At 45.7% G+C, this 24,304-nt stretch overlaps 1 protein-coding gene across 1 annotated transcript; it reads left to right on the top strand.

The window, feature by feature from the left end:
* The first annotated feature begins 1,824 nt into the window (after positions 1 to 1,824).
* On the top strand, positions 1,825 to 23,678 carry GTPBP4 (GTP binding protein 4). Its single transcript, XM_004588464.3, has 17 exons — positions 1,825 to 1,958; positions 3,346 to 3,516; positions 3,880 to 3,983; positions 4,068 to 4,204; positions 5,348 to 5,448; positions 7,375 to 7,467; positions 8,211 to 8,402; positions 8,480 to 8,545; positions 11,684 to 11,773; positions 12,616 to 12,726; positions 15,561 to 15,638; positions 16,024 to 16,075; positions 16,410 to 16,510; positions 18,245 to 18,442; positions 20,184 to 20,249; positions 21,923 to 22,066; positions 23,043 to 23,678. The coding sequence occupies exons 1-17, from the start codon at positions 1,911 to 1,913 to the stop codon at positions 23,193 to 23,195; spliced, it is 1,905 nt and encodes a 634-aa protein (XP_004588521.1). The 5' UTR covers positions 1,825 to 1,910; the 3' UTR covers positions 23,196 to 23,678.
* Positions 23,679 to 24,304: the final 626 nt, after the last annotated feature.

The following is a 24,304-nucleotide window of genomic DNA, read 5'->3' as shown; positions in this document are numbered from 1 at the left end:
TGACACAGCGGCAAGACAGTGAAGGGTTACAAGCAAGTTTGTGGGAACCAGGGCATGTATGCTTAAGGCCAACATGGCTGCTTATTAGCTGTGAAACCATACTGTGGTATTCACCTCACTGTGCCACCACCTGCAGGCTGTTGTAACGCAATGAGTTAATTTGTGGTCCACAGCTCTGACCAGTGCTAGAGTCACAGTCAGCCCCACAGAGGTTGCACGTGGCATGTGGCTCTCAGTTCACCTGCAGGAGTGGTTGTTCCATTAGCAGAAGTTACGCTGCTAGGTGTCCAACCTTCTCCTCAGACCCCCAAGGACTGACTCCCAGCTGCCCCTATGTAGAGTCAGTTTCAACACTACTGCCTCAAGTCAGGCCTTCCCTCTCTGCGCTTCTCCTGGGATTTTAGCACAGGATTTGGGCCCCTCTGCTTCTGTTTCCTGACCTCACCTTTGCCCTGTTTTCTGGTCTTCAGCAGCAGGCCGAGCCCGCCCCTTGCTCTGTGCAGTCCCATGCAGGGAGGCAGGGCATGGCTGCCCTCTGACCGCACAGCCAGGAGGAGAGCAAGATGATGGCCTTCGATGTGCAGATACGCTGAGTCTGGCATATCTGGAATCACACGGGCAGGGGCTTTCACAATGCAGCCAAAGTGTTCCGCCAGACCGAAAGCGGAAATCCAGCCATTCATACTGATTTCACTGGAGCCTTTCCTGCAGACGTGGTGGGTGAAGCTGCCATTCAGAAAAAGGGCCTTGATGGGGGGGAAAAAAGGGTGGAGGACAAACTCCTGAGGGAAAGCTACTTAGGGAAAGGCAGTGAGGGAAACTTACCATAAAACCTTGACTGGGCTGGGCTGGAATGGGACGGGATGGGACGGGATGGGCTGGGATGGAAGGAAGGGAAAAAGATCTTGAAACTTAACGAACACATCAGATGGAACGTTGACCCGTTGACCTTTTTCCCTTTTTCACATTTATTTATTTTTACTTGAAGATCAGAGCTACTCAAAGAGAGGGAGCTTCCATCCACTGATTCACTCCCAAATAGCCATAGCAGCTACAGCTGGACTGGTGCAAAGCCAAGAGCCAGCAGCTTCCTCCAGGTCTCCTATGTGGATGCAGAACCCCAGGGTTTGGGGTCATCCTCCCCTGCTATCCCAGGCCACGTGCTGGGCGCTGGGTCGGAAGTGCTGCGCCCATATTGGATGCGTCACCGCAGGTGGAGAATTAGCTTGCAAGCTGTCCCGTCTTACGGAGCAGATGGAACCAAAGCAATGGGCAACCATGCTGCCCGGGGAAGCCCAAGGGTGGAGCTAGCCCGGCCTGCCTGCGCGCGCCCATTCCGTACTGGGACGTTTGCATGAAGTCCCGCCACCGGTCGTCGTCTGCTCTCGCTCCCGGACAGCGGCGCGGCCCGGGCTTCTGCAGCGCCCACCGTGGACGTGCCGGGCTTGCCCTTGGAGCCCGCCGCCTCGCGGCCAAAGCGGGAGGACGGGACGCCTTCTCGGCAGGACTGACCATGACCGTGACGCCCCAGTGCGCCGGGGCCTGCAGGGAGACTCCCCGGCTCCCGGAGCTGAGCCCCAGGGGCAGCCCACGCCCACAGCACTGCCCTGACCCGCTATCCCGTGTCCAGCGAGGCGAGCAGGGAGCCCTGCCTCTCGTCACCCACCACCTCTGCAGACCCCAACGGCTCGCGTCGCGCCCCACCTCACCCGGTTCCCTGAAGCCTCACTCCCGGAGCCCTCGGCAGGCGGACCTCCGGGCCGCGTGGGCGCGCTGTGGATCCAGAGGGCACTGCAGGACTTGGGGCGGGGCCGCGGAGAGCAGGCCGGAAATGACGCGCCGCTGGCGTCCGATGGCGGAAGTGCCGTCACCGCCTACCGTGCCCTGTCCGCGTGCGTTCTGCTGCCGGCATGGCGCACTACAACTTCAAGAAGATCACGGTGGTGCCGTCCGCCAAGGTAGGCGGCTGGGACACGTCTCCCTTTGCCTGGGCCGGGCCGCCGGGGTAGCCTGCGTGGCCTGAGCCGTGAGGGTGGTGCCCCGAGCCCAGGGCCCTCAGCTGCCGCCCCACTCCGGGCCGCGTGTTCGAGTCCTGGCCGGGGAGGATCGGGGTGCCTAAGAATGTGGGTCTGCGGTAGGACCCCGCACGCGGGGAGCGTCGCTCCCGTCCCGGAGCTGTGTGCTGAGCTTGGAAATACGTGGGTGGTGTAGCACGCATCACGAGGGACGTTAGTTCTCCTAGAAGACACGTTTACTGATGCCTGAAAGATGCGTGTGGGTGATCTTTGGGTGCTTGGAAATCTCTTTAAAAATCCCATCAGAAAACTGTGGGAATACTGCTTGTGTTAGGAACTACTAAGTGAAGATCCTGAGGGCTACGTAGAAGCACTTAGGAACATAAAAATGTGGAAGTTAGAGGAATATGCAGTCATCCTTTGGGTTGAAAATATTTGCTGGAAAGCTTGCCCTGCGGAAGTCATGCAGAGCTTTCACATGTCCTCAAATAGTTGTTCACCTGCTTTGTGTACTTTCAAAGAAATGCACGTGAAAGATGCAGAGTTGTTTATGTTAATGTCTTCCCCTGATTTATACTTATCTGATAAGTTTCCAAAGTTGAGAGACTTGGAAGGTGGTGTGTGGGGTGAAGTTTGTTTCAGTAGGTGAACATTTCTTACAAGCTCTGAATAATATAAGAGGTCTTCAAAACGGTTCATGGGGAGCATGTATTTTGAAAATCTTCATGTGGATTTCAAGACTTCTGCTACTAAAATAAACTTCTTTTGAAGCAAGTGGTATAGCTAATTCAGAGGGTCAGGACTGTGGGTGTGCCTGACTCGTGTTGGGGAGGGTGGGTCAGGAAGGGAAAGATGAGGAGAAACACTGTTACTTTTCATCCTCAAGAGTGCAGGCAGGTAGAAGGCAGGGGGCTAGGGAAGATAAACTTCTTAAGAAAAGGTACTTACTTGGAAGAGGTTTTTTTAAAGGCGGGGGGCAGAGAGCAAGTTCTTCGATTTGCCTGCAGCCTGGGATGCAGGCTTTGTCTTCCACCGGCAGGTGTGTGAACCTAGATGCGCCAGCTCTCCTGTGCTGCCACTCCCCACCACCTGAGCAGGAAGTGGGGCTGGGAACCCAGGCACTGCAAGATGGGATGGTGGGATGAGGGTGTCCCGAGCCCACCCTTTTAAAGTAACCTACTGAAAGTTGAAATAGTTTTATTTGAAGAATTTGGTTAGAAGAAATAAATTCTTGTTGTGTAATAGTGTACCATGGGGTGTTTTTGTAAGAAGATTTTGAATAAGTACACGAAATACTGGACATGAATATGCCTTATATTGTTCATTGCAGGACTTTATCGACCTGACATTATCGAAGACTCAACGAAAGACCCCAACAGTGATTCACAAACATTACCAGATTCATCGGATTCGACATTTTTATATGAGAAAAGTCAAATTTACGCAGCAAAATTATCATGACCGGCTCTCACAGATTCTTACGGATTTCCCCAAGTTGGATGTAAGTGACCATGGGCAACTCAGGTAGCCATGTAAATAGGAACTGGCAGAACCTGTAGGGGGACTAGTTTGACAGAAAGGGAAACGAAGTATCTGACCTTAAAGAGTTTATGAGGTAAGTTAGTGCCTTAGGGTGGGGATCCTCTGGTCCCTGAAGGAGATCATTGGGCCTTCCCCCGCCCAGGCAGCCACAGATGAGGCTTGAAAGCTAATACACCTAGAGCAGGCAAGTTTGTGGGTTGATTTTCTATGCCCCACACATGTCATAGATACCCAGACAGCCCTTGGCCTAAGAAGGCTTCTCTCTCCCTGCTTTACAGAAACAATCTGCAGTGACCACTTCATGACTATTTGTTTGTTTCAGGATATCCATCCGTTTTATGCTGATCTGATGAACATTCTCTACGACAAGGATCATTACAAGTTGGCTCTGGGACAAATAAATATTGCTAAAAATTTAGTGGACAAGTAAGGTATTTTGTTGCTTGCTCTACTATCTTCTAAGTTATTGTCGAAAGTGGAAAAAATACTTACTTTTTTTTTTTTTTTAAGTGTTGCCAAAGATTACGTGCGGCTCATGAAGTACGGTGACTCCCTGTACCGCTGTAAGCAGCTGAAGCGCGCCGCCCTGGGGCGCATGTGCACCGTCATCAAGAGGCAGCGGCAGAGCCTGGAGTACTTGGAGCAAGGTACTTGGCCCACTGAGCCGGGAGATGGTGCTGTTTTAGAGCTCACAAGCTCAAATGAGTTTTCCTAGGCAAACCTGTATGAAATTCTAAAAGGCTGTGTATGGTTGGAAAAGTGCCTTAGCGCATGGAATGGTTATAGATTAACAGCACTGTTGAGGAAGCTTATTTTTTTTTAACAGTTACTAAGTAAAACATAGACATAAATCATAATGTTGAAAATATAAGAAGTGTCAGAGTTTTGCCTGTTGACCTTTTCGAAAAAGCTAGTATTTAATAGAATAATTTCTGAGTTGATGCAGAGTTTTGTTGAAACAGTTGGCCTGCTTTTCCTACTTACGTATATTTTCACATCACAGACTGTTTGGATTCTCTGGGTTTTGTTCTCCCCCCACATCCTGCAAATGATTTCTGGTAGCTGGATGCTTCCATCCAAGCTGGTCTTCACTGAGTAGGCCATGGAGCTGTTTGTGTTACAGATGAGGCAGTCAAATGGAAATCACCCACACAGTAGCCAGAAAACTAAAGCCCGTGTGCTTCAGGCGATGCTGTTTGTCAAGTATCTGAGTAGGAGTATTCAGGACACTTGTGAGACATGGCATATCTCTGATCTAGTGCATCAGAATACCTGGGTGTATCATTTACCGGGCCATGGTTGGGAAATATCTTTCTTTTTTCTAAGGTTTATTTACTTTTATTGGAAAGTCAGATATACAGAGAGGAGGAGAGACAGAGAGGAAGATCTTCCAGACACAACAGGCCGGAGCCAGAAACTCCTCCGGGTCTCCCACACGGGTGCAGGGTCCCAATGCTTTGGGTCGTCCTCGACTGCTTTCCCAGGCCGCAGGCAGGGAGCTGGGTGGGAAGCAGGGCTGCCGGGATTAGAACTGGTGCCCATATGGGATCCTGACACGTTCAAGGTGAGGACTTTAGCCACCAGGCTACTGCGCTGGACCCTATATATACACCATCCTAGTTAGTGTATTTGTCATTACCCTCTGCAAAAAATTCTTTTTTCATCAATTCCTGCTCTATCAGTCACTCGCATTATATGAGTAAAGAGCCTGAAGGACAGGTAATTGGAAGAAAATTTCAGGCAAATCAAAAACTTCTGAGTTTGTTAATTCTTCATCTTAACCTTCACAGTGCGTCAGCATTTATCCCGTTTGCCAACCATTGATCCAAATACAAGGACTCTGCTTTTATGTGGGTACCCAAATGTTGGAAAATCCAGCTTCATCAATAAGGTTGGTGTGTGTGTATGTGTGTGTGTTTTATTGGAAAGGTGAATATACAGAGAGGAGGAGAGACAGAGAGGAAGATCTTCCGTCCAATGGTTCACTCCCCAAGTGACCGCACTGGTTGGAACTGAGCCAATCCAAAGCCAGGAGCTCTTCCAGGTTTCCCACGCGGGTGCAGGGTCCCAAAGCTTTGGGCTGTCCTCGACTGTTTTCCCAGACCACAAGCAGGGAGCTGGATGGGATGTAGGGCTGCCAGGATTAGAACTGGGACCCATATGGGATCCCGGCGCATTCAAGACGAGGACTTTAACCACTACGCTATTGTGCTGGGCCCGTGTGTGTGTGTTTTAAGACTTTTATTTGAAAGGCAGATTTTACAGAGAGATGAACAAATAGAGAAAGAAGGGCTTTCATCTGCTGATTCACAGCCCCTCCCCAATTAATGCAACTGCCAGAACTGGGCTGATCCAAAGCTGGGCTCCAGCAGCTGCTTTTGTGTCTTATGTGGGTGCAGGGTCCTGAGGACTTGGGCCATCCTCTGCTGCCCTTCCAAGGCACAAGCAGGGAGTTGGATAGGAAGTGGGGCAGCCAGACATGAACTGGGATGCTAGCACCACAGGGTGGAGGATTCGCTTATTGAGTCTAGTCTGGTGTCGAGTGTGAATCAGGAGCCAGGAGCTCTGTCTGAATCTCCCAGGTGGGTAACAGGGATCCAACAGCCAGGCAGCATCACGTGCTGCCTCCCAGGGCACGTGTTGTTAGCAGAAAGCTGGAATCCGGAGCAGAACCGTCACCCCAGTCCAGATACCTGTTGCTGTAGCCACTTCTTTAATGCTTTGTCTTAATAGTTGCTGTGTCAGCTTTCACACAAACTGCTTTTTCCATTATAGTGGTAATATGGTGACATTAGGTAACTCAAGAATTTTGTGCTTCAGCACAGTTGAGCTGAACCGAGATCTGAAAAGAATTAAAGAACATTTTAAATGTCACCTTGGAATCAGCACCAGTGAATATGCCAAAACAATTTTTAACAGTGGTGTGGCTTACTTGGTGCTGAGAACATTTTGCAAGGCAGGCTTTGTGGCACCAAAGGAAGGGTAAGCCACTTTGGAGTGTCTGGCACCTAGTCCCATTTCCACTTGTGGTCAGAATGCTGCTGATGTGCAGCTCGGAGGCAGCAGGTTGTTCCTGCAGTGCTAGCATCCCTGTCACTCACACCGGAGGATGGGCTGGAGTGCCAGCTCCGGGCTGTTACCTGGTTCGGCCACGGCTGTTGTGGGTGTCTGCTCAGTTGAACCAGTACATGCAAAGTTCTCCTATTTCACATTTACTTTCTCACATGCACTCTATCCTACTCTCAAATAAGTAAACCTTACAAAGAATGCTTTTGCTTTGAGGCAGGTTCTTAGATTCCTAGGTGTACAGACTGCCATCGCGTCTCGATGAAGCTTGGCAAGGTCCCACCTGTCAGTTCACACACTTGTCGGGATGCTCTGAACCTTCCGCAGCTGGCTGTGTTCTGTGTGACTTTTTCACTGCATACAAAATGAAAACTTGAGTTCCAAGGCCATACAACCCATGTATCCAGTTTGTTGACAGTGTTTGGCTGGTGGGCTGTGGGCATGGGGTGTTTCCCTCACTGTAGACCTCTGTTGGGCTCTGTGAGGTAAAGGGCAAGTGGGCAGGGGGGCAGGATGTGATGGTATCTGTCCTCCAAATATAGGACCTTGCCTCCGCCCTGAAACCAAAGTCCTGAGCCCTGTGCTGTGGGAAGAGAAGCCGGGCCACTTATCAAACGTGGATATTCCTGTCCTGTGCATTTTCGTCATGAAGTCTCCTGCACTCTCCTACCAGGAATGAGTCTTGCTGTTTGGCAGGAAGTAAAGTTAGCATTCCGATGACTGACAGTTGTGATGGATTTTTTGCTTGCAGGTGACCAGAGCAGATGTAGATGTTCAGCCCTATGCATTTACAACCAAGTCTCTGTTTGTTGGGCACATGGATTACAAGTATCTGCGTTGGCAGGTGAGAGTCTTATCTTTAAACAAATAAGCAGCATATTGGATATTTTGGTAATGAAATCTGATTTTAATGATTTCTGAAGCACCAGGATGTTTATCCTTTTCCTGGTATACTGAAAGTAGTGTAGCATCAGCTCTGAGGAGGTAAGGAAAATAGATTCTCTGGAGTGACCAAGAACTTGAAATTTTTCTTTCACCATGAAGAAAACCTGTCTGAACTTAGGAGAGATACATGAGGGTAGTTAACAGTTTTCCCATACAGCTTCAAAAGAAATAACAAGCCAGCAGTGTGAGTTTCTCTGTGTTCAACAGTATATACTTGTAATGAAATTAAATTCTGCCTGTCTTTAGTTCTGTTGTTACCAGTGGCTTGTATATTACTTAAAAACATGTGAAATACTGTTTCAGCAGTCTGATTTTATAACTGATGAATAAGTCCTAAAATTTGGGAGGTTGGGGGTTATTTCGGTTTCTTTATTTTCCGCTGTTAGTGGTGAGCAAAGGAGTGATTGTCTCAAGGTCATTGGCCAACTTTTCAGGGAGCTCTGCAGAGTTCCCACACTCGCGCCCATTTATTTAGTGTTTAAAAAGACGTGCTTTTTCTCTCTGCTTTATTTTTATGATTGTCAGTTTTGGAGTTCTGCTAGTTTATAAGGTCTGGTTTCAGTATGTGGGATGGTTTCTGCGACAGATTGGAAAGAGGTTGGTTAATCAGTGTGCTTTGGAATACTGGTGTTCACTCGTTAGGTTGTGGATACCCCAGGGATCTTGGATCACCCCTTAGAGGACCGCAACACCATCGAGATGCAGGCCATCACAGCCTTGGCTCACCTCCGCGCGGCCGTGCTCTATGTGATGGACTTGTCTGAGCAGTGTGGACACGGGCTGAAGGAGCAGCTGGAACTGTTCCGGAATATAAAGCCTCTCTTTATCAACAAGGTAAGTATGACGAGAAATGATTTAGCTTGTTTTGTATGGTATGAATGCAAGAATTTCATTATTTTTTTCTTTGTTAGCCTCTTATAGTTGTTGCAAACAAATGTGATGTGAAGAGAATAGCTGAACTTTCTGAAGATGATCAGGTAAATCACCTTCATGTTTGGGGTGTTTCTTACTTTCTAATTCTGAATTCTCATCTCAGTCAGTTTCAAAGAAGGAATCTTGACAGTACGGACTCAGTTTTTATTTTACAGTTGAGGTAATACCTTCATATCTTCAGAGGTTCAGTGACATTGTAAAAATCTGACTGGGGCAAGCTAAATCTGAAACCTAGGCTTCCTAACTGTTGCGAGTTAGGAAAATACTGTTAGACTGTGGCCTGAGAGAGGACTAAGTGGCTGAGGTGTGTTGTCTTCCAGGCCTCCAAATATCAGGTATGCTATAGTGGCATTTTCCAAAAGTTTCTAGTTAAGAACGGTGCTTGTTGGTGGTAGTGTAAGAAGTTCTATTGGTCAGTGGGTCAGAATGAGTGACTGAGCACACGAGAGCGAAGGTCCGGAAGCACTTGTCCTGGGGGCTTTCCAGAATTGAGTGTAGAGTCTGCCTTAGTTTCCGTAGAGCTTGTGTAAGGCTTAACCAGAACTTCCCTGGTGTCATGTTCCTGAAATAGGAGGAGCATGTTGTTCCTTTCTCAGTTTCTTATTCTATTTGGAAACTTCACAGTAAGAACTAGCTTTTCTAAAAACATCCATGTTTTCTTCAGGTTGATGCTTTTGTAAGCACTAACGTCAGAGCATGAATTTGTCTTCAGAAGCGCTGACATATTTATCCGGTAACATCAGTTTCCTAGTCTAAAAGACATTACAGGCATGAGAAGCAGGTGTACTGAGATGCTCAGTACACCTGAGGGTTAGACGTGCTTAGGTCCCAGCTTCCCCCGTCACCAGCAGAGCGGTAAGGAATGGAGGTAATGCCTACCATCACTGGTTTTTGGGAAAATTGCAGGAAACCAGAAAGCCAAGTTTGTATCGGAATGCTGTTACAATATTACATTGGATTAACAGTTATAGCCTTCCCTCTTGTTATTGGTGCTTTTGACACAGCAGTTCTCATCCAGAATGACAGCACATGATGACTGCTGTCGCGTGCACAGGTAGACTCAGGGACCATCTTTGTCATGGCCATGTATTACTAATGCAGAATTGGTGTTCAGGCCTTGGTTTTAAAACCCAAGACCGCTGCTTTGGAACCTGTGGTGAGGGAATTAATCGTGCCTGTGAGATGCTTTGTTGTGATGCATTGTCACCTCTGTACGCTGGTTATATTGACAACTAAATGTAAATGGGACATTGAGTGAAGGGCATACAATCAAGTCCGTTTTCTTAGAATCTTAATGATTTAGGAGTTTCTAGACTTATAATGCTTTCAAAGAAGTTCTGTTGGGATATGGAAGCTAGTTTTGTTTTTTCTTTAAGAAAGAGCATCACTGCATTCTTTTTAAAACTCAGATCTTGGTCTTCTCTCAGTTCATATTTTGAAAGGTGGTGTCTTTAATAATAAATTGATGGTGTTTACACAGTTGAGAGGGATGCATGCCCATGTGGCCCATTGATTAGAGTGAGGAGATCTAACCCACCTGTCCTATACCCACTCTGGCTCCTGAGAGCACCAGTGAGTGCTGGAGCCTAGCCCAGTCTGACACAGCCCAGACCCAGTCCACATCCATGCTGAGGGATACTGCAACCGTATCCAACCCAGAACACTGCCCTCATTCTGACTCTTGGCATTCACCTGTAGAAACCATAGCACATTGGGAGTGTGCCCTTAGCTCCCCGACTAGGCTCACTGCCAGTCACAGATCTTGCACGTGCCTGTGGTTGTTCGACCCAGCCGGCATAACCCATCGCCCAGCTTGTCCTTTGCCATCAGATGCTATAGCTTAGCCTGGCCTGGTTTTTCTGCCCTAGTGCTCTCACTAGTGGATGCTGCAGTCTAGCCCTGGTGCTCTCACAACCCCATCCTTGCTCCCGTGCATGCTCAGCGTGCTAAGGTTTGGCCTGGCCCTGCCCATAATTCCTGCCTGGCTTGGCCAACACCCAGCCCTGACTCACGCACTCACTAGTGGCAGCTACAGCCCACCAGGAGAGTTCCCCAAGTTCCCCCTACCAGGCTCACTCCCAGACCCAGATCTCACACCTGGTAGCGGCTATTAGGCTCTTACCCAGCACAGTCCACCACCCCCTAGTCTTGGCTTTTTGTGTGTGCTGGTGGATATTGCAGCCCAGTCCGCCCACACTTAATCTTTGGGTATGCCTGTGGATGATAACAACCTGGACCAGTCTGACCTGTTCCTAGCTCCAGTACCCATGAGTATTGGTGAACTCCATGGTCCTGCCTAGCCTAGCCCTTCACTACCCCTAGCCCTCAAGCAAACCAACTAGTATGGCAGTTCACTGGGGTGAATGCACTGCCCCATACAGAATTTGTGGGCTGGTTAGTGTCATGGCCCACCCTGTACCCCAACACTCACCAGTGGGAACTCTAGTCGAGCCCTGCCAGGCAGGACCCCCCAGCCATGGGTTTCATATGTGGTGGTAGATGGTGTTTGATACCAGCAATCCCAGATCAGATCTTCCACGTGGGCAGGTGCATTGTTTTAGCCTCAGAAAGTCCTCCAGCTTCCCTTCTCCAAACTGCTTGTTCTCAGCCCACTCATTTACCTGCATGTCAGTAGCCTGGATGGTGGGAGGTCCCACAGAAGTCACTCCTCAGCAGTCCTTCCTCAGATACCTCCAAAGGTGCTTCCCTGAGCGATCCACAGCCTCCCGTGGCCCGCGAGTGCACACATCCCCAGGCACGATCTCCGGCTGTGTGTCATGCCAGCTAGGGGCCTTGCCTGCCTACCCCAGTGCCCACATAACACTTGAACCTTGTCTATTAATGTGCTGGCATCTACCCCCCCAACATGTCTTTAAAAATATAGATATATATCAGGCAGCTATGTTGGCACACTGCTGTATAGTTAACAGATTTGGCATTAACTAGACTTTTCTCTCAGCAGTGTAACACTTGCCTAGATACAATGCAACCTAGGCATTTACCCACAGCTTGCGGGGGGAAGTGAAGTCTTACCAAGTGTTCTGGAGTTCTGGATTACTTGGTTTATTCAAAAGTTTTTTTAAGAATCACAGTTGTTGAATATTTGCAACCTTCATTTGCAAAACAGTGTAACGTGTTCTATTGGAAACTAGAAATCAATAATGCATCTCTTGTTTTTCCAGAAAATATTTGTAGATTTGCAAGCTGAAGGATTCCCAGTAATAGAGACTAGCACCCTGACTGAAGAAGGTGTCATTAAGGTTAAAACAGAGGTCAGTGTTTTCTTAACTCAAGTAACTAGCCTCCTATTATCTTATTTTCGAAAAGTCAGCCCCTGGGGCAGAATTAATTTTCTTTCTAGGTGCTGTTAACACTCAGGACTACTTGGAGTAGCTAATGAATGGTGCAAAGCAAAGAGAAATCACCCTTCCACTGGTTCACTCCCCAAGTGGTTGCTTGCAGCGGCTGAAGCTGGGCTGGAGAGCCAGGAGCTTCTTCCTGGCCTCCCCCACAGCTGCAGGGGACGCTGAAGGACTTCTTTCCCAGGCGCTTCAAGAGGGAGCTGGCTCACAAGTAGAGTAGCTGGGATTTGAACTGGTGTCCATATGGGATTCTGATGCCATGGCTTTACTCACTGCACCACAGTGCTGCCCCCCATTGGGAATTTTTAATCGATTGCTGTGACTTGTAACTGTTTTCATAACATCTTTACTGAAGTAGAAGGAGAAAAGTAGGGTGAAAAGCAGGAACAGCTGCAGGAGGCAGGTGCCTCCTAATTATTTCCTACTTCATCTTGTTATTCTTAACCTGAAATCAAAGGGCAGTTTTGATGCTGTGGCTCTAATTATAGATAGATGAACTACTCAAGTTAGAGTCCCAAGGGCATCACTGCGTCTAGATAAGGAAGGATACTTGAAGGACACCACCAGTCTGGGCAGCAGCTCCCTCAGGCTGGCGGGTGCCAGGTGCCCGTGGACCTTGAGAGGGCTCCTTCCAGATTCTGTTTCCAGATGTTACCCTGAAATGAAGTAGGGGTCGCACTCTTGATTCCAGTCTGAAATGCGTAGTGGGAGGCTGCTGTCTGTCTGTGTGACTCCATGTCTTGTTTCTTTAGGCTTGTGATAGGCTTTTGGCTCATCGAGTGGAAACCAAAATGAAGGGAAACAAAGTGAATGAGGTGCTGAACAGATTACATTTAGCCATCCCAAACAAGAGAGATGATAAGGTAAGAGGGCCTTTGGGGAGGTAGCGAGGCCTTCCCTGAGGCCTTCCCTGAGGCCTTACCTGCAGTACTGACTCAGCATTGTATGCGCTAGATTCCAGTGTGTGGCAGTGGAAAAAGATTTTACTGTCCCACAAAAATGATTTTGCACTTTATGATCCACTGACACTCTGGGAACCTGAAATCACTCCAGAAAGCTTTTAGAAAATGAGTGTAATGAAAACCACCCAGGTGTTACACATAAAAGGATATCTGTCTTGATAATATTTCTAGAAGTATCTTTTCTTTTATATATATATGTATATATTTTATTCGTTTTTATTGGAAAGGCAGATATACAGAGAGGAGGGGAGACAGAAAGATCTTCTGTCCGATGATTCACTCCCCAAGCAGCCACAACGGCTGAAGCTGAGCCAATCCCAAGCCAGAAGCCAGGAGCTCTCACATGGGTCTCCCATGTGGGTGCAGGGTCCCAAGGCATTGGGCCATCCTCAACTGCTTTCCCAGGCCAGAAGCAGGGAGCTGGATGGGAAGTGGGGCCACCGGGATTAGAACCTGTGCCCATATGGGATCCCGGAGTGTGCAAAGCGAGGACTTTAACCACTATGCTATCGCACCGGGCCCTCTTATATTTTTTTAAATGGCTTTTGCCTTTCTTGAATAGTGTTTGCTGTGTCTTGAATTTACTTTATCCTGAGAGACATGGGAATATTTATCCAGTTATATAAAACATTTTTTAGTTTTTTAGAAGATGTATTTTTTAAAAGTTCATTTTTATTGGAAAGGCAGAGATGTAAAGAGAAAAATCTTCCGTCTGCTGCTTCACTTCCTACTTGATCTCTTAGCAAAAAGACTGAGAAGTAATGTTGGTTCATTCACCAAGTGGCTGCAAAGGCCAGAGCCCAGCCTATCTGAAGCCAGGAACCAAGAGCTTCTTCTGGTCTCCATGTGGGTGCAGGGTCCCAAGGCTTTGGGCCGTCCTTGACTGCTTTCCCAGGCCACAAGCAGGGAGCTGGATGGGAGGTGGAACAGCTGGGATCCAAACTGATGTGTATATGGGATCTTGGTGCATGCAAGGCAAGGACTTTAGCCACTAGGTTATTGTGCCAGACCCCAATTTGTTTTTGTTTAAAAAGCAAATTTACAGAGGGCGAGAGAGATCTTTATCTGCTGGTTCACTCTATAAATGGTCACAATGGCCAGAACTGGGCCAGTCTAAAATTGGGAGGCAAGAGCTTCTTCCATGTTTCTCACATGGGTACAGGGGCTCAGGCACTTGGGCCATCCTCCACTGCTCTCCTAGGTGCATTAGCAGGGCACTGGTTTGAAAGTGGAGCTGCTGGGACTCAAACTGGTGCCCACATGGGATGGCCAGCACCAAGAAAGGAGGATTAAACTACTGTGCTACAGTATTGATCCAATATCCAGTTATATTTTCAAATGACAGTAGTTTATTTCAGAAATGATTGTTGAATGTGTTTGTTAAATTATCTTCTTTTTTTTAAGATTTATTTATTTTTGTATTACAAAGTCAGATATACAGAGAGGAGGAGAGACAGAGAGGAAGTTCTTCCATCCGATGATTCACTCCCCAAGTGAGCCGCAATGGCCGGTCCTGCGCCGATCTGAAGCCGGGAACCTGGAACCTCTTCCGGGTCTCCCACGCAGGTGCAGGGTCCCAAGGCTTTGGGCCGTCCTCGACTGCTTTCCCAGGCCACAAGCAGGGAGATGGGCCCAGCGGCGTGGCCTAGCAGCTAAAGTCCTCGCCTTGAAGGCCCGGGGTCCCATATGGGTGCCGGTCCTAATCCCGCAGCTCCACTTCCCATCCAGCTCCCTGCTTGTGGCCTGGGAAAGCAGTCGAGGACGGCCCAAAGCCTTGGGACCCTGCACCTGCGTGGGAGACCCGGAAGAGAGTCTTGGCTCCTGGCTTGGGATTGGCTCCGCTCCAGTCATGGCCATTTGGAGAATGAATCATCAGACGGAAGATCTTCCACTCTGTCTCTCCTCCTCTGTGTATATCTGGCTGTAATAAAATGAATAAATCTTTAAAAAAAAAAGAGTTCTATCTAAATTTTTTTTCATTTGTTGATCTATTTTTCTCTTATCTTCCTGTAATTTTGGGGGATAATCTTGATATTATATTTGCAGAATTTTAGAATTGCTTCATGGAGCATCCTGGCCTCTTTTCCCACACTGATCTCACAACCTGTTCCCCCAGAGTAATCTGTTGAGGGTTTCCATTTATTTATTGAGAGACAGAAAAGGGCTCTCACCCTCTGGTGTTCGCACCAGCTAAGGCTAGGTCAGACTGGACCGGAACTTAAGTCAGGAGCCGGGCCAGGTCTCTCTTGTGGGTGGCAGGTGCCCAGTCAGCGGAGTCAGTAACAGATCAGATGTCAAACCTGGCTGCTTGCATATGGGATGCAGGCATGTTAACCCGAGGGCTCCCTGCTGGCCCCCTTTGTTAGGTCTAGTTCCCCTTGTTCATTCTAGATGTAGAGTGTTTGCCCTTCAGCTAGTTTAATCCCCAAATGCCTGTGCTGGACAGGAGGCAGAGCTAGGAGCGAGGAGCTCAGTCCAGGCCTTTCACACGGGTGGCAGGAGCCCCATGACACAAGCTGTCAGTGCTGGCTCCCCGAAAATGGGGCACGACCCAGAGGCAAGGATGGGACTCGGGCACCCGAACCGCTTGGCCAAAAGTCTACTCCCAGGCTGTTGGTTCCTAATTCATCTGGGTATGGTCCCCTTCTAACAGAAGATTGCCCTTAGTTTTTATTAAGCTTTCTTATGTTCAATGAGACATCACTTAACAAATATTCCTGATAATGTCTTCTCAGGAGAGACCCCCTTTCATCCCAGAAGGAGTGGTGGCACGCAAGAAGAGAATGGAAATTGTGGAGCCCAAGAAGAAGAGGGTATATTAGCATCTAACTATGACCCTGTTTTCCTTGTGGAGAGGGGCCAGCAAGGTCGTATTTGCGTAGGTGACATAGGCTTGGGGCATGAGATGTGGCTGAGAGTACCGAAGGGCCAGCCTGTTAGACTGGGACACAGCAGAAAATCCTCATTAAAGGCCATTCCTCTTGAGTAGCTTTTAACTGATGGGAGATAGTAGTGAAAAAATGCAAAGTAAGATACAGTCCACCAAAAGGCCGGAAAACTGCTTTCCTATCAAGGTAGACTGTAAATAGCATAGGTACTGAAAGATTTTTTTTTTTTCTCATACTGACAGAGGGTAAAACATTTCTAGGCCTGAAAGGTAAAATGAAATTGATTTTTTTTTTTCTTTCCCCATTACAGGAACGAGATCTTGAACTGGAAATGGGAGATGACTATGTTTTGGATCTTCAAAGTAAGAGCTAGAATATAGTAGTTGTAAATTGCCAAAGGCATGTTAACTTTTTCAGTGAAGTGAGTAGAAGTCTTCTGGCATATTTGTAAACTGTTCATTTCTTGAATATTGGAAGGTAGATACGGATAGAGCTGTTGTTTGCGGATGGAGGAAAATGTGATTTCAGAGCTAGTAAGTGTTGAATGAGGTTGACACCGTAGATACTGTGTAGTGTACAGCGTTAAGTACTTTGTTACCTCTGTAGAGGAACCTTGATTGACACCTCATTTTAGTTTGTAGTATTTAACATAAACATATTAACAACTGTAATCATAACTTTGTTTTTGAACTTTAGAGTACTGGGATTTAATGAATTCATCGGAAAAACATGATAAGATACCTGAGATTTGGGAAGGTCATAATATAGCCGATTACATTGATCCTGCCATCATGAAGGTCTGTGTCACTTTTTAAATTGTTGATTTTTTTTTCCTTTTTAATCTGACTGTGGAAACACAGCTTTGGGCTCACCTGGGTCTGTTCCCTTCATTCTCTTTCTGCAGTCAGCACTTCTCCGTTTCTTCCCTGTTTAGTTTCTCATCTATCCACACACTGTGCCTTGTACAATCTCACACTGTTTTCCCCTGCTTGGCCTCCTTGGCCCTGTCAGTCCTGCAGACGTCTCCAGCTGCTCCAGCTGATATTGGCACAGCACTTTGGATCCCCTTATTATATGTCAGAAGCTTGCTTCAGGCTTTTCTGCCTTCTCAGACTTCCTGCTCATATTCCACCTGCCAATCTCAGTAGATGGCCTTGTGTTATCAAGAAAAGAAGGTCCCCTGGTTGGGAAATCTCTGATCTCCTGATTGTATGTCTGTTTTTGTACCGGTAGTGGGGAACCTTTTCTCTGCCAAGAGCCATTTGGATATTTACAACATCATTCACAGATCACACAGAATTACCATCTTAAAAATAAGTCTGCTATAGTTTTATTGGGTTTTGAGTTCTACCGACAGTTGGCTTGGCAGGGCTAAACTAAATGATTTCAAGGGCTTGTATGGCCTGTGGGCCAGGTAGTTCTCACCCCTGATAAATCAGCTTTCTAATGTGGTAAAGGAGTGGGCTGTCAGTGTGTTAGTCTGTTCTCAGATCTGCTCTTTTCTAGGTATTTGCTTCATTGCTGGCATCTTTGTCCCGGCTCAGTCCCACCGCCCTATTTTTGCATATATATCTCTCTTATTTTTTAAAAATAAAAACCTTAGACCATATGTCCTCCTTTAGTTGTCACCCTTCTTCTCTTCTCAGTCAAGCTCTTTGAAAACCTGCTCAATAAATCATTGGCTGTTAGCATTTTCTGATCATTTCCACTCCTCAATTTCCCAGATGTCCTCCTCGATGTGTATTTTCAGTCTGTCTTTTGCAAACTCTTCATGGACTAGTTCTTGAATTTTTCTGCTCTAGTAGTTAAACTGCCAGTACATTTATTTGGGTTTCCAACAGGTGAACCTGCATGTCATCCACCCTTACTCTTTACTGTTCTCACTGATTTCCCAGCTATAATTTTCTTTGTCCTGCATTATCTATTTTTCATCCTGATGGCCTTGCCTCGCTGGTCTTCCTGCTTTTCTGGTCTTTTTAGCTTTCCATTATCTTTCCATCCTGTCGTCCACTCTTGGAGATGAGAAGTCATGTGATCTTCCTTTTCCTATCAGCTGTGCGCCCTTCATTCATCGCCCTGTTGCATCCAGTTTCTGTAGCAGGATGCCGCTGGCCTCTTGGGGCTGGCAGATCTGCCTCTTGGGCTCCTGGCTAGATAGATCTGTTAGGTTAGGTTACGATACAGCTGTGCCTTTTTGAGATTTTGTATATTTCTTATCTAATGATTCTGTAGGGAATAAGGAAGTGATCTTTCCACACTTCTGGCCTTGAAGTTGAAGTGTTTTAAAAAGGAAAAGCTGACTGAATGGTTAGCCAGTCTGCTGTCAGTTCATGTGGTCTCCATTTTCCTCACAGCCATCTGTTGTGCTCTGCATAGATATCTGTGTTACAATACAGATCCTATTGGGACCTGACCATAGGGTCATTGGAACCTCAAAGACTTAAGGGAATCATTTGCCTTGCACATGCTGTCACCCCTACTTAGAAGGTTCTCTTTATTAATTTTCTTTAATTGTGCCTATATTTTTAAAGAAATTGGAAGAGTTAGAGAAAGAAGAAGAGCTAAGAACAGCTGCTGGGGAGTATGACAGTGATTCTGAAAGTGAAGATGAGGAAATGGCAGAAATTCGACAGCTGGCAAAACAAATTAGAGAAAAAAAGAAATTGAAAATTCTTCAATCCAAAGAAAAGAATACACAAGGACCCAGGATGCCTCGAACTGCTAAGAAGGTAAAGTGTTGGTTTTTGTTTGTTTGCTTTGTTTTTCCAAAAATATATACATAACTAATTTTTTCATTGTGGACTAGCAAAATCATTGAATACAATCTGTGCTGTAAGATTTCATGTGCTTCGTTTTTTTGTGTATATTGACTTAAAAGATGGTGTGAGTATTGACTTTTTTTCTGCATCATTCAGGACTTGTAATTTTGTAGTTTACAGACACTTAACCCAGTCTGATTTAAACAAAACGATACTTAACTGGCCTTTGTGATTGGCTAAGATGGGGAGAAATACATATTAATGTGAATGAAGCAGATGTCTGCATTCTTAGCGCGCTGTTTAGCTTTTTTTGCTCTGTTCATGCTTTTGTCAGAGAGGTAGGGTTCTGTGATAGCCGCACCGTGCCACATGAAATAAGCAGTAAACTGGAAGATGGTTCCCTAAAGAAATCAGATGACATGCAGGACAGGTAAAATGTAGTGGAAAATAGCTTGACATACATATGTCCAAGTGGATGATCATGTTTATGATGGCAGGTGACTGGTTCTTGACAGACTTGGCCATTTTTCTGATTCTTAATAGTAGTATGCAGTAACTTTGGAAGGAGTAATATTGGCCCCTGAGTCTATCTAAGGGTATGACACTAATTGTGTTAGGGTCCGGTTTTGCCAACTCCTCAGAAACAACAGAGTCTCGCTGGTAATGCAAAAGCAGGCAGACCATTCTTGGGGCACACAGGCCAGCCAAGCAGTCGTCGAACCCCAAACTAGCAAAAGGCTAGAGATTATACAGGCCCCTTTTTGGCTGTAACATACATCAAAGTTAACAAAAAGTAACAAACTTCAGACATGTCAATTTTTATTCCGTTCCCACACTCATTATCTTTTATGGCTCATCCCATTCTCATACCTTTGTGGTTTCTCCAGTTCCTAAGACCTGAGAATTGTGCCCCTGCCCTCCTGCACCTGGGTTAGTTGGTAGATAAGGTTTGTGACACTGTTCACAAGGTTACAGAGGAACAAAGAACAGATTTATCGCTAACGTGGAGTTTTCCCACAGTCCATGTGCCTCCTGACCTAGCAAAGTAGTGGTTTCTCTGCACAAAGCGGTCTAACATTTCCTAATGCTAATATTCTAATATTCTAACATACTAACATTATACCAACATTCTAACCATTGCAGCTTTTGTGGCTCATCTATATAATGGAAACATCCCCTGAGTTGTTGGGTAGAATTTAAAAAAGTATACATGTCCTCATATATAGCAGTTTCTTAGTAAGTTTTAGTTTTCATGCGATTTAACTGAGCTATCCAAAACCATCATATCGACAGGTGTTTGACAACAGTTAAGGCTCTGCTTGGGATGCCTGCAGCCCATGTATTGGAGTGCCTTCTGGTCCCAGCTCTCCTTCCAGTTGCAGCTTCCTGCTTTGTGAGCCCTGGGAGGCAGTAGGTGATGGCTAGGTGCTTGGTCCCTGTCACCGTGTGGGAGGCCTGGATGGAGTCTCAGGCTCCTGCTTCGGCTTCACCTGATCCCTGGACAGTGTATGCATTTGCTGACTGATCTCTACCTCTCTGTGTCTCTGCCCTTCAAGTAAATATAAACAAACAAGTATGCTTAAAGAAAACATGAAAATGAGGCCAAGGAAGAATACAGCTACTAAGACATGTGCCTTAAATCAATATTAAAAATACTTTTGATTTTTCGTCAAAGTGATTTTAAAATGGCATTCAAAAAATTTATTTTCAGGTTCAAAAGACAGTTTTGGAGAACGAGATGCGTAGTCTTGGTGTTGACATGGACAATAAAGACAATGTAAGTGTGCTGGGAGCTGATTCCGTATTAAACGGCTAAAGACAACCTTGTTTAGGAAAACAAATGGCCCTTAGCAACCTGTGAAGTTGATTTAAAGTTTCAGAGAAAAGGAATCAGAATTTTCAGTATCTGTTTATTGGCTTCGAGTTTGCTTTGAAGTGGATGGATGTGACTCCCACACTGCCGAATTCCCTCGGGAATGCTGGGTTTGGTTGTGAATAGTTTAGGATTCTTGCCACTGTGGCAAGGTGGTGTTTTCACAACTTGGGTCTTACTGTTCAGCCATTTGAGAAGAGTTCCCGAAGACTGCAGTTCCCATCATCCTTCATCAAAACTCATTCCTGAGAGTGGGCAAGGGGTCTTGCTGAAGTTCTGGTTTTATTCATGTAAATTAATTTATGTGACCCCCAGTGCAGTTGCTTTTGTTTTTTGTTATTATTGAAAGTAAAGTAAAGGTTAAAAAGTTCATGGAAATTCTGTTTTCTGAAAATATGTGAATTTCAGATTTTTTTTTCTGTTTGCTCCAAAGTAAACGTAGCACTTAATTCCATTTTTCCAACATTTTGGAGGCTTATTGGGTATACTTTATCTTTTATTCTCTTTTATGTTAGTAAGAAAACTTGGTAAACATTCAATATCACAAAGAAAAAAAATCACCTTGTTGTATCACACAAAGATGAAGTATGTTGAAATATGGTAGATAGCTTTTCATACAGTTAAGCCAAAGCTTCTTTATTTCTTTTTTGGATTGTTTACTGTTTAATTTATTTGCTGTTTGAAGGAATTTAAGGTTAACTGTAAAGAACTCACATTAGTCAAAAGCATACCTGGAGAAAAGATATCAGTATAAAATAAATTTTTTGTTGTGTGACTCAGATTGTTTTTTACTTGAAGTGTGATTCACGTCTGTCTGATGCTTTAGTTAGCTTCAGACTCCACGTAGTTAAAAACTGCATTCAGGGGGCCCAAAGTTAGAAAGTGTTTCTGGTAGCTATTAAAGTTAGATTTTTCTTTTGTGGTCATTTATGCTAGAACATAAGAAAGTTTTTTTTTCATGTTTTGGATTACTCAAAACTGATAACTAGGATGCAGTTACCAGCCTGAGGACCCATTCTAGGCAGGTTCTTTTGCTGTGAATCAGCAGTTGTATGCGGGTGCTTAACTTGCTTTGTGTGTCTTGCATTGTTGTGTTGCACTCAGGTGGGAGCTAAACGCCTGCCTGAATACTTGTTTCACAGGCAAGGGAGCCAAGGGTGCTAAAGTTAAGGGACTCATTTAAGTCAGCTGTGACTTGACCAGGTTTGCTGACAGAATCTGTCCTTAGGCATGCAGTCTACATGTCTTGTCTTCAAGTTTGAACTTTCTGACATGGATAGGTAACACAAATGGAGAACTAGGGAGAGAAGCAAGTTGTTTATGTCCAAGTCAATGTGTTAGTTGCTGTTAAAATCAGCTCTATAACATAAGTTAGCTTGTAATTAAGTGAAAACAAGATGTTTGAGTGGGAATTAATGTGGAATTAAATATTTGTGTCTTAAGGATCTTTAGCTGATTTTGGTTCTTATAATGGGTTTTAGTCGCTCTTGTCATGTTTGCCTTGTTTAAATTTGTCACTGAACCTGGTAGCAGGGCCAGAGTCCTGAACCCTGAAGTTTGCTTTCCTTGCTTTTCAGGCTCACTATGCAGTCCAGGCAAGAAGATCTCGAAGTGTCACTAGGAAAAGAAAGCGGGAGGATTCTGTTCCACCCTCTTCTGTAACCCGGAGTCGGAGCTGCTCTCGAACACCACGTGATGTCTCTGGTCTTCGGGATGTCAAGGTTAGTCTCTGGTGTAGGAATAACCTCCAGTGTTATCATGGGAGGGCTCAGCACGAACACGAGTAGTTATGGCATGGAGAGGCAGGAGCTGTGGGTAGGGGTTGTACTGCATTTCCCAGTTTTCGGAGTCTTCTGAGAGCTTGGACCACATAGAGCTGGATGCCTCTAGATTATTGTCCTACTGTTAGCTGGTCCTTGCTTTTTCCTGAGAGGCATGATCTCATAAAGAGCCAGCACGCTGACTTCGGGTCTCAGCTGTTGAGGCCCGTGCTCTCAGCACCAGGTGCCCCATAAGGCCCTATCATGGAGCAGCCCAGAGACACTAGATGACTGAATCACCTCATGATTCGCTTATCTGCATGTTATGGAAATCCCTCTCTCCCACCCAAAAACATCAATAGCTTAGGTCACTCACACATGCCATCTGTTGGGAAAACAGTAAGTATATAGTCTCTTTTTCTTAAAGTCTCTCTTAATTCAACAAAAATGTGTAGTTTCATTGGTTTTAAGAGTCAGATATAGAAATCTGTATGTAATCTAGTATGCTATTTTATAGAAGTCTGCATTTTTCATTCCACAATACTACTTTGTTCTGAAAAATCTGGGTTTTAATATTGACATTGTTCTTTGTAGATCAGATGTACATAAACATACATTCTCACAAGACCAGCGTCTCAGCGTCTTAGTTTGTGTGAAAGGACTTAGAACAGATGTGCTCCAATCTTCAAGGTTACAAATGCTTTTTAGGTGTACAACTTGTCTTAAGATTTTCAGCCAGTCTTTATGTGCAGGTAGTCCTGGAGTTCCTGCTGGTGCTGTGGTAGGTCTGAGGAGAGGCAATGAGTGAGACTCACCAGGGTCTGTTCACACAGCAGTCCTTGGTCATTAAGTCCGACTGTCACCTGGTGATTAAAATGCAGAGTGGAAGTGTTGTTTGCAGTGAGTAACACTCTTCTTGTTTGCTCCTCCTCTGTAGATGGTAAAGAAAGCCAAGACCATGATGAAGAATGCCCAGAAGAAGATGAATCGCCTGGGCAAGAAAGGGGAGTCCGATCGACATGTGTTTGACATGAAGCCCAAACACTTACTCTCTGGAAAGAGGAAAGCTGGTAAAAAGGACAGGAGATAGTGTCCTGTTCAGTCAACATGGTTTGGGTAGACTGTTGCCGGCTGTTTCTTAGTTTTCTTGAAAAAAAAAAGTAAAGCATACTTTGCTTTGCTAAATTAAATCCCACATAGGTGTGGGGAATTTTTATCTCTGCATAATACAAATACTTGGAGTAGACAGTGTTTCTGCATTTAATGGAGGGTTGATTGTTTCAGATTTGCAGAACTGGAAAGACTGGGTGAAACAAAACCTTATTTTCTTTGCGAGAGAACTTTGATTCATCATATAGAGATGCTCTCTTGTTTGGTGAAGAGAGCATCTCTGCTTGTGGATGTGGGCAGAAGGCTAGATGTCCTGCACGGTTGGGAGCCAACACTGTTATGATTCGGTCAGAACCCCAGTGCTTAAAATGCCCTCTTAAATTATTTCCTGGACTTTTTGTACACTGTATCATAATAATGTCTTCCAATTATTTTATCCAAAATAAATCTGCAAGAAAAAGTAGTTTTGATTCATTTAGTACTTTTTGGTGTAGTCAAATATCATTATAAGTTTGGCCAAGTGGGAAAAAGGCAATACATTTCTTTTCTGTGTTTGCAGTAAAAATACTGTTTTGTGATTAGAATGTTACCTAAGATGGCACAGCAGTTAACTCTGACATCTCCAGAATTGGCATCTGTCCTAGATGCTGGGAAGGGGCTGGTGTTGTGCGACAGCTGGGCCTCCAGGTCAGCTCTGCTCTGTGTGCCTGGGAAAGCGGTGACGATGGCCCACAAGCTTGAGCACCTTTTTGCCCACATAGGAAGTCCGGGTGGAGTTCCTAGCCCTTGGGTTCAGCTGGCCCAGATCCATCTGTTACAGGCATTTGGGAGAGAACCAGATGATGGAAGACGTCTCTGCCTTTCAAATAAATAATTTATATACCTTGAAGAGAAGATGCTGGGAAGATTCCCTTACTCACATTGAAGTGCCCGGGTGCAGTTCCTGGCTCTGGCTCCTCATTTCCACTTCATGCCAGTGCAGACCCTGGAAGGAAGCAAATGAAGGTTCAAGTTACTGGGCCTGCTGCCCACCTGGGAGACCTGGACTGTTGTGGGCTAAGGAGTTGGTTAGCACTCGCTAAGCTGAGC

Source organism: Ochotona princeps, chromosome 10 (genome assembly GCF_030435755.1).
Source record: "Ochotona princeps isolate mOchPri1 chromosome 10, mOchPri1.hap1, whole genome shotgun sequence".
Classification (NCBI taxonomy): Eukaryota; Metazoa; Chordata; class Mammalia; order Lagomorpha; family Ochotonidae; genus Ochotona; species Ochotona princeps.
This window is presented reverse-complemented; position numbering and strand designations above follow the sequence as displayed.

Bases quoted from the DNA above. Each gene is read 5' to 3' on its own strand.
- GTPBP4 (XM_004588464.3), top strand. From the start codon at position 1,911: ATGGCGCACTACAACTTCAAGAAGATCACGGTGGTGCCGTCCGCCAAG. The intron at 1,959-3,345 runs GTAGGCGGCTGG...TGTTCATTGCAG, and splicing joins CGGTGGTGCCGTCCGCCAAG to GACTTTATCGACCTGACATT. The intron at 12,727-15,560 runs GTAAGAGGGCCT...ATGTCTTCTCAG, and splicing joins CAAACAAGAGAGATGATAAG to GAGAGACCCCCTTTCATCCC.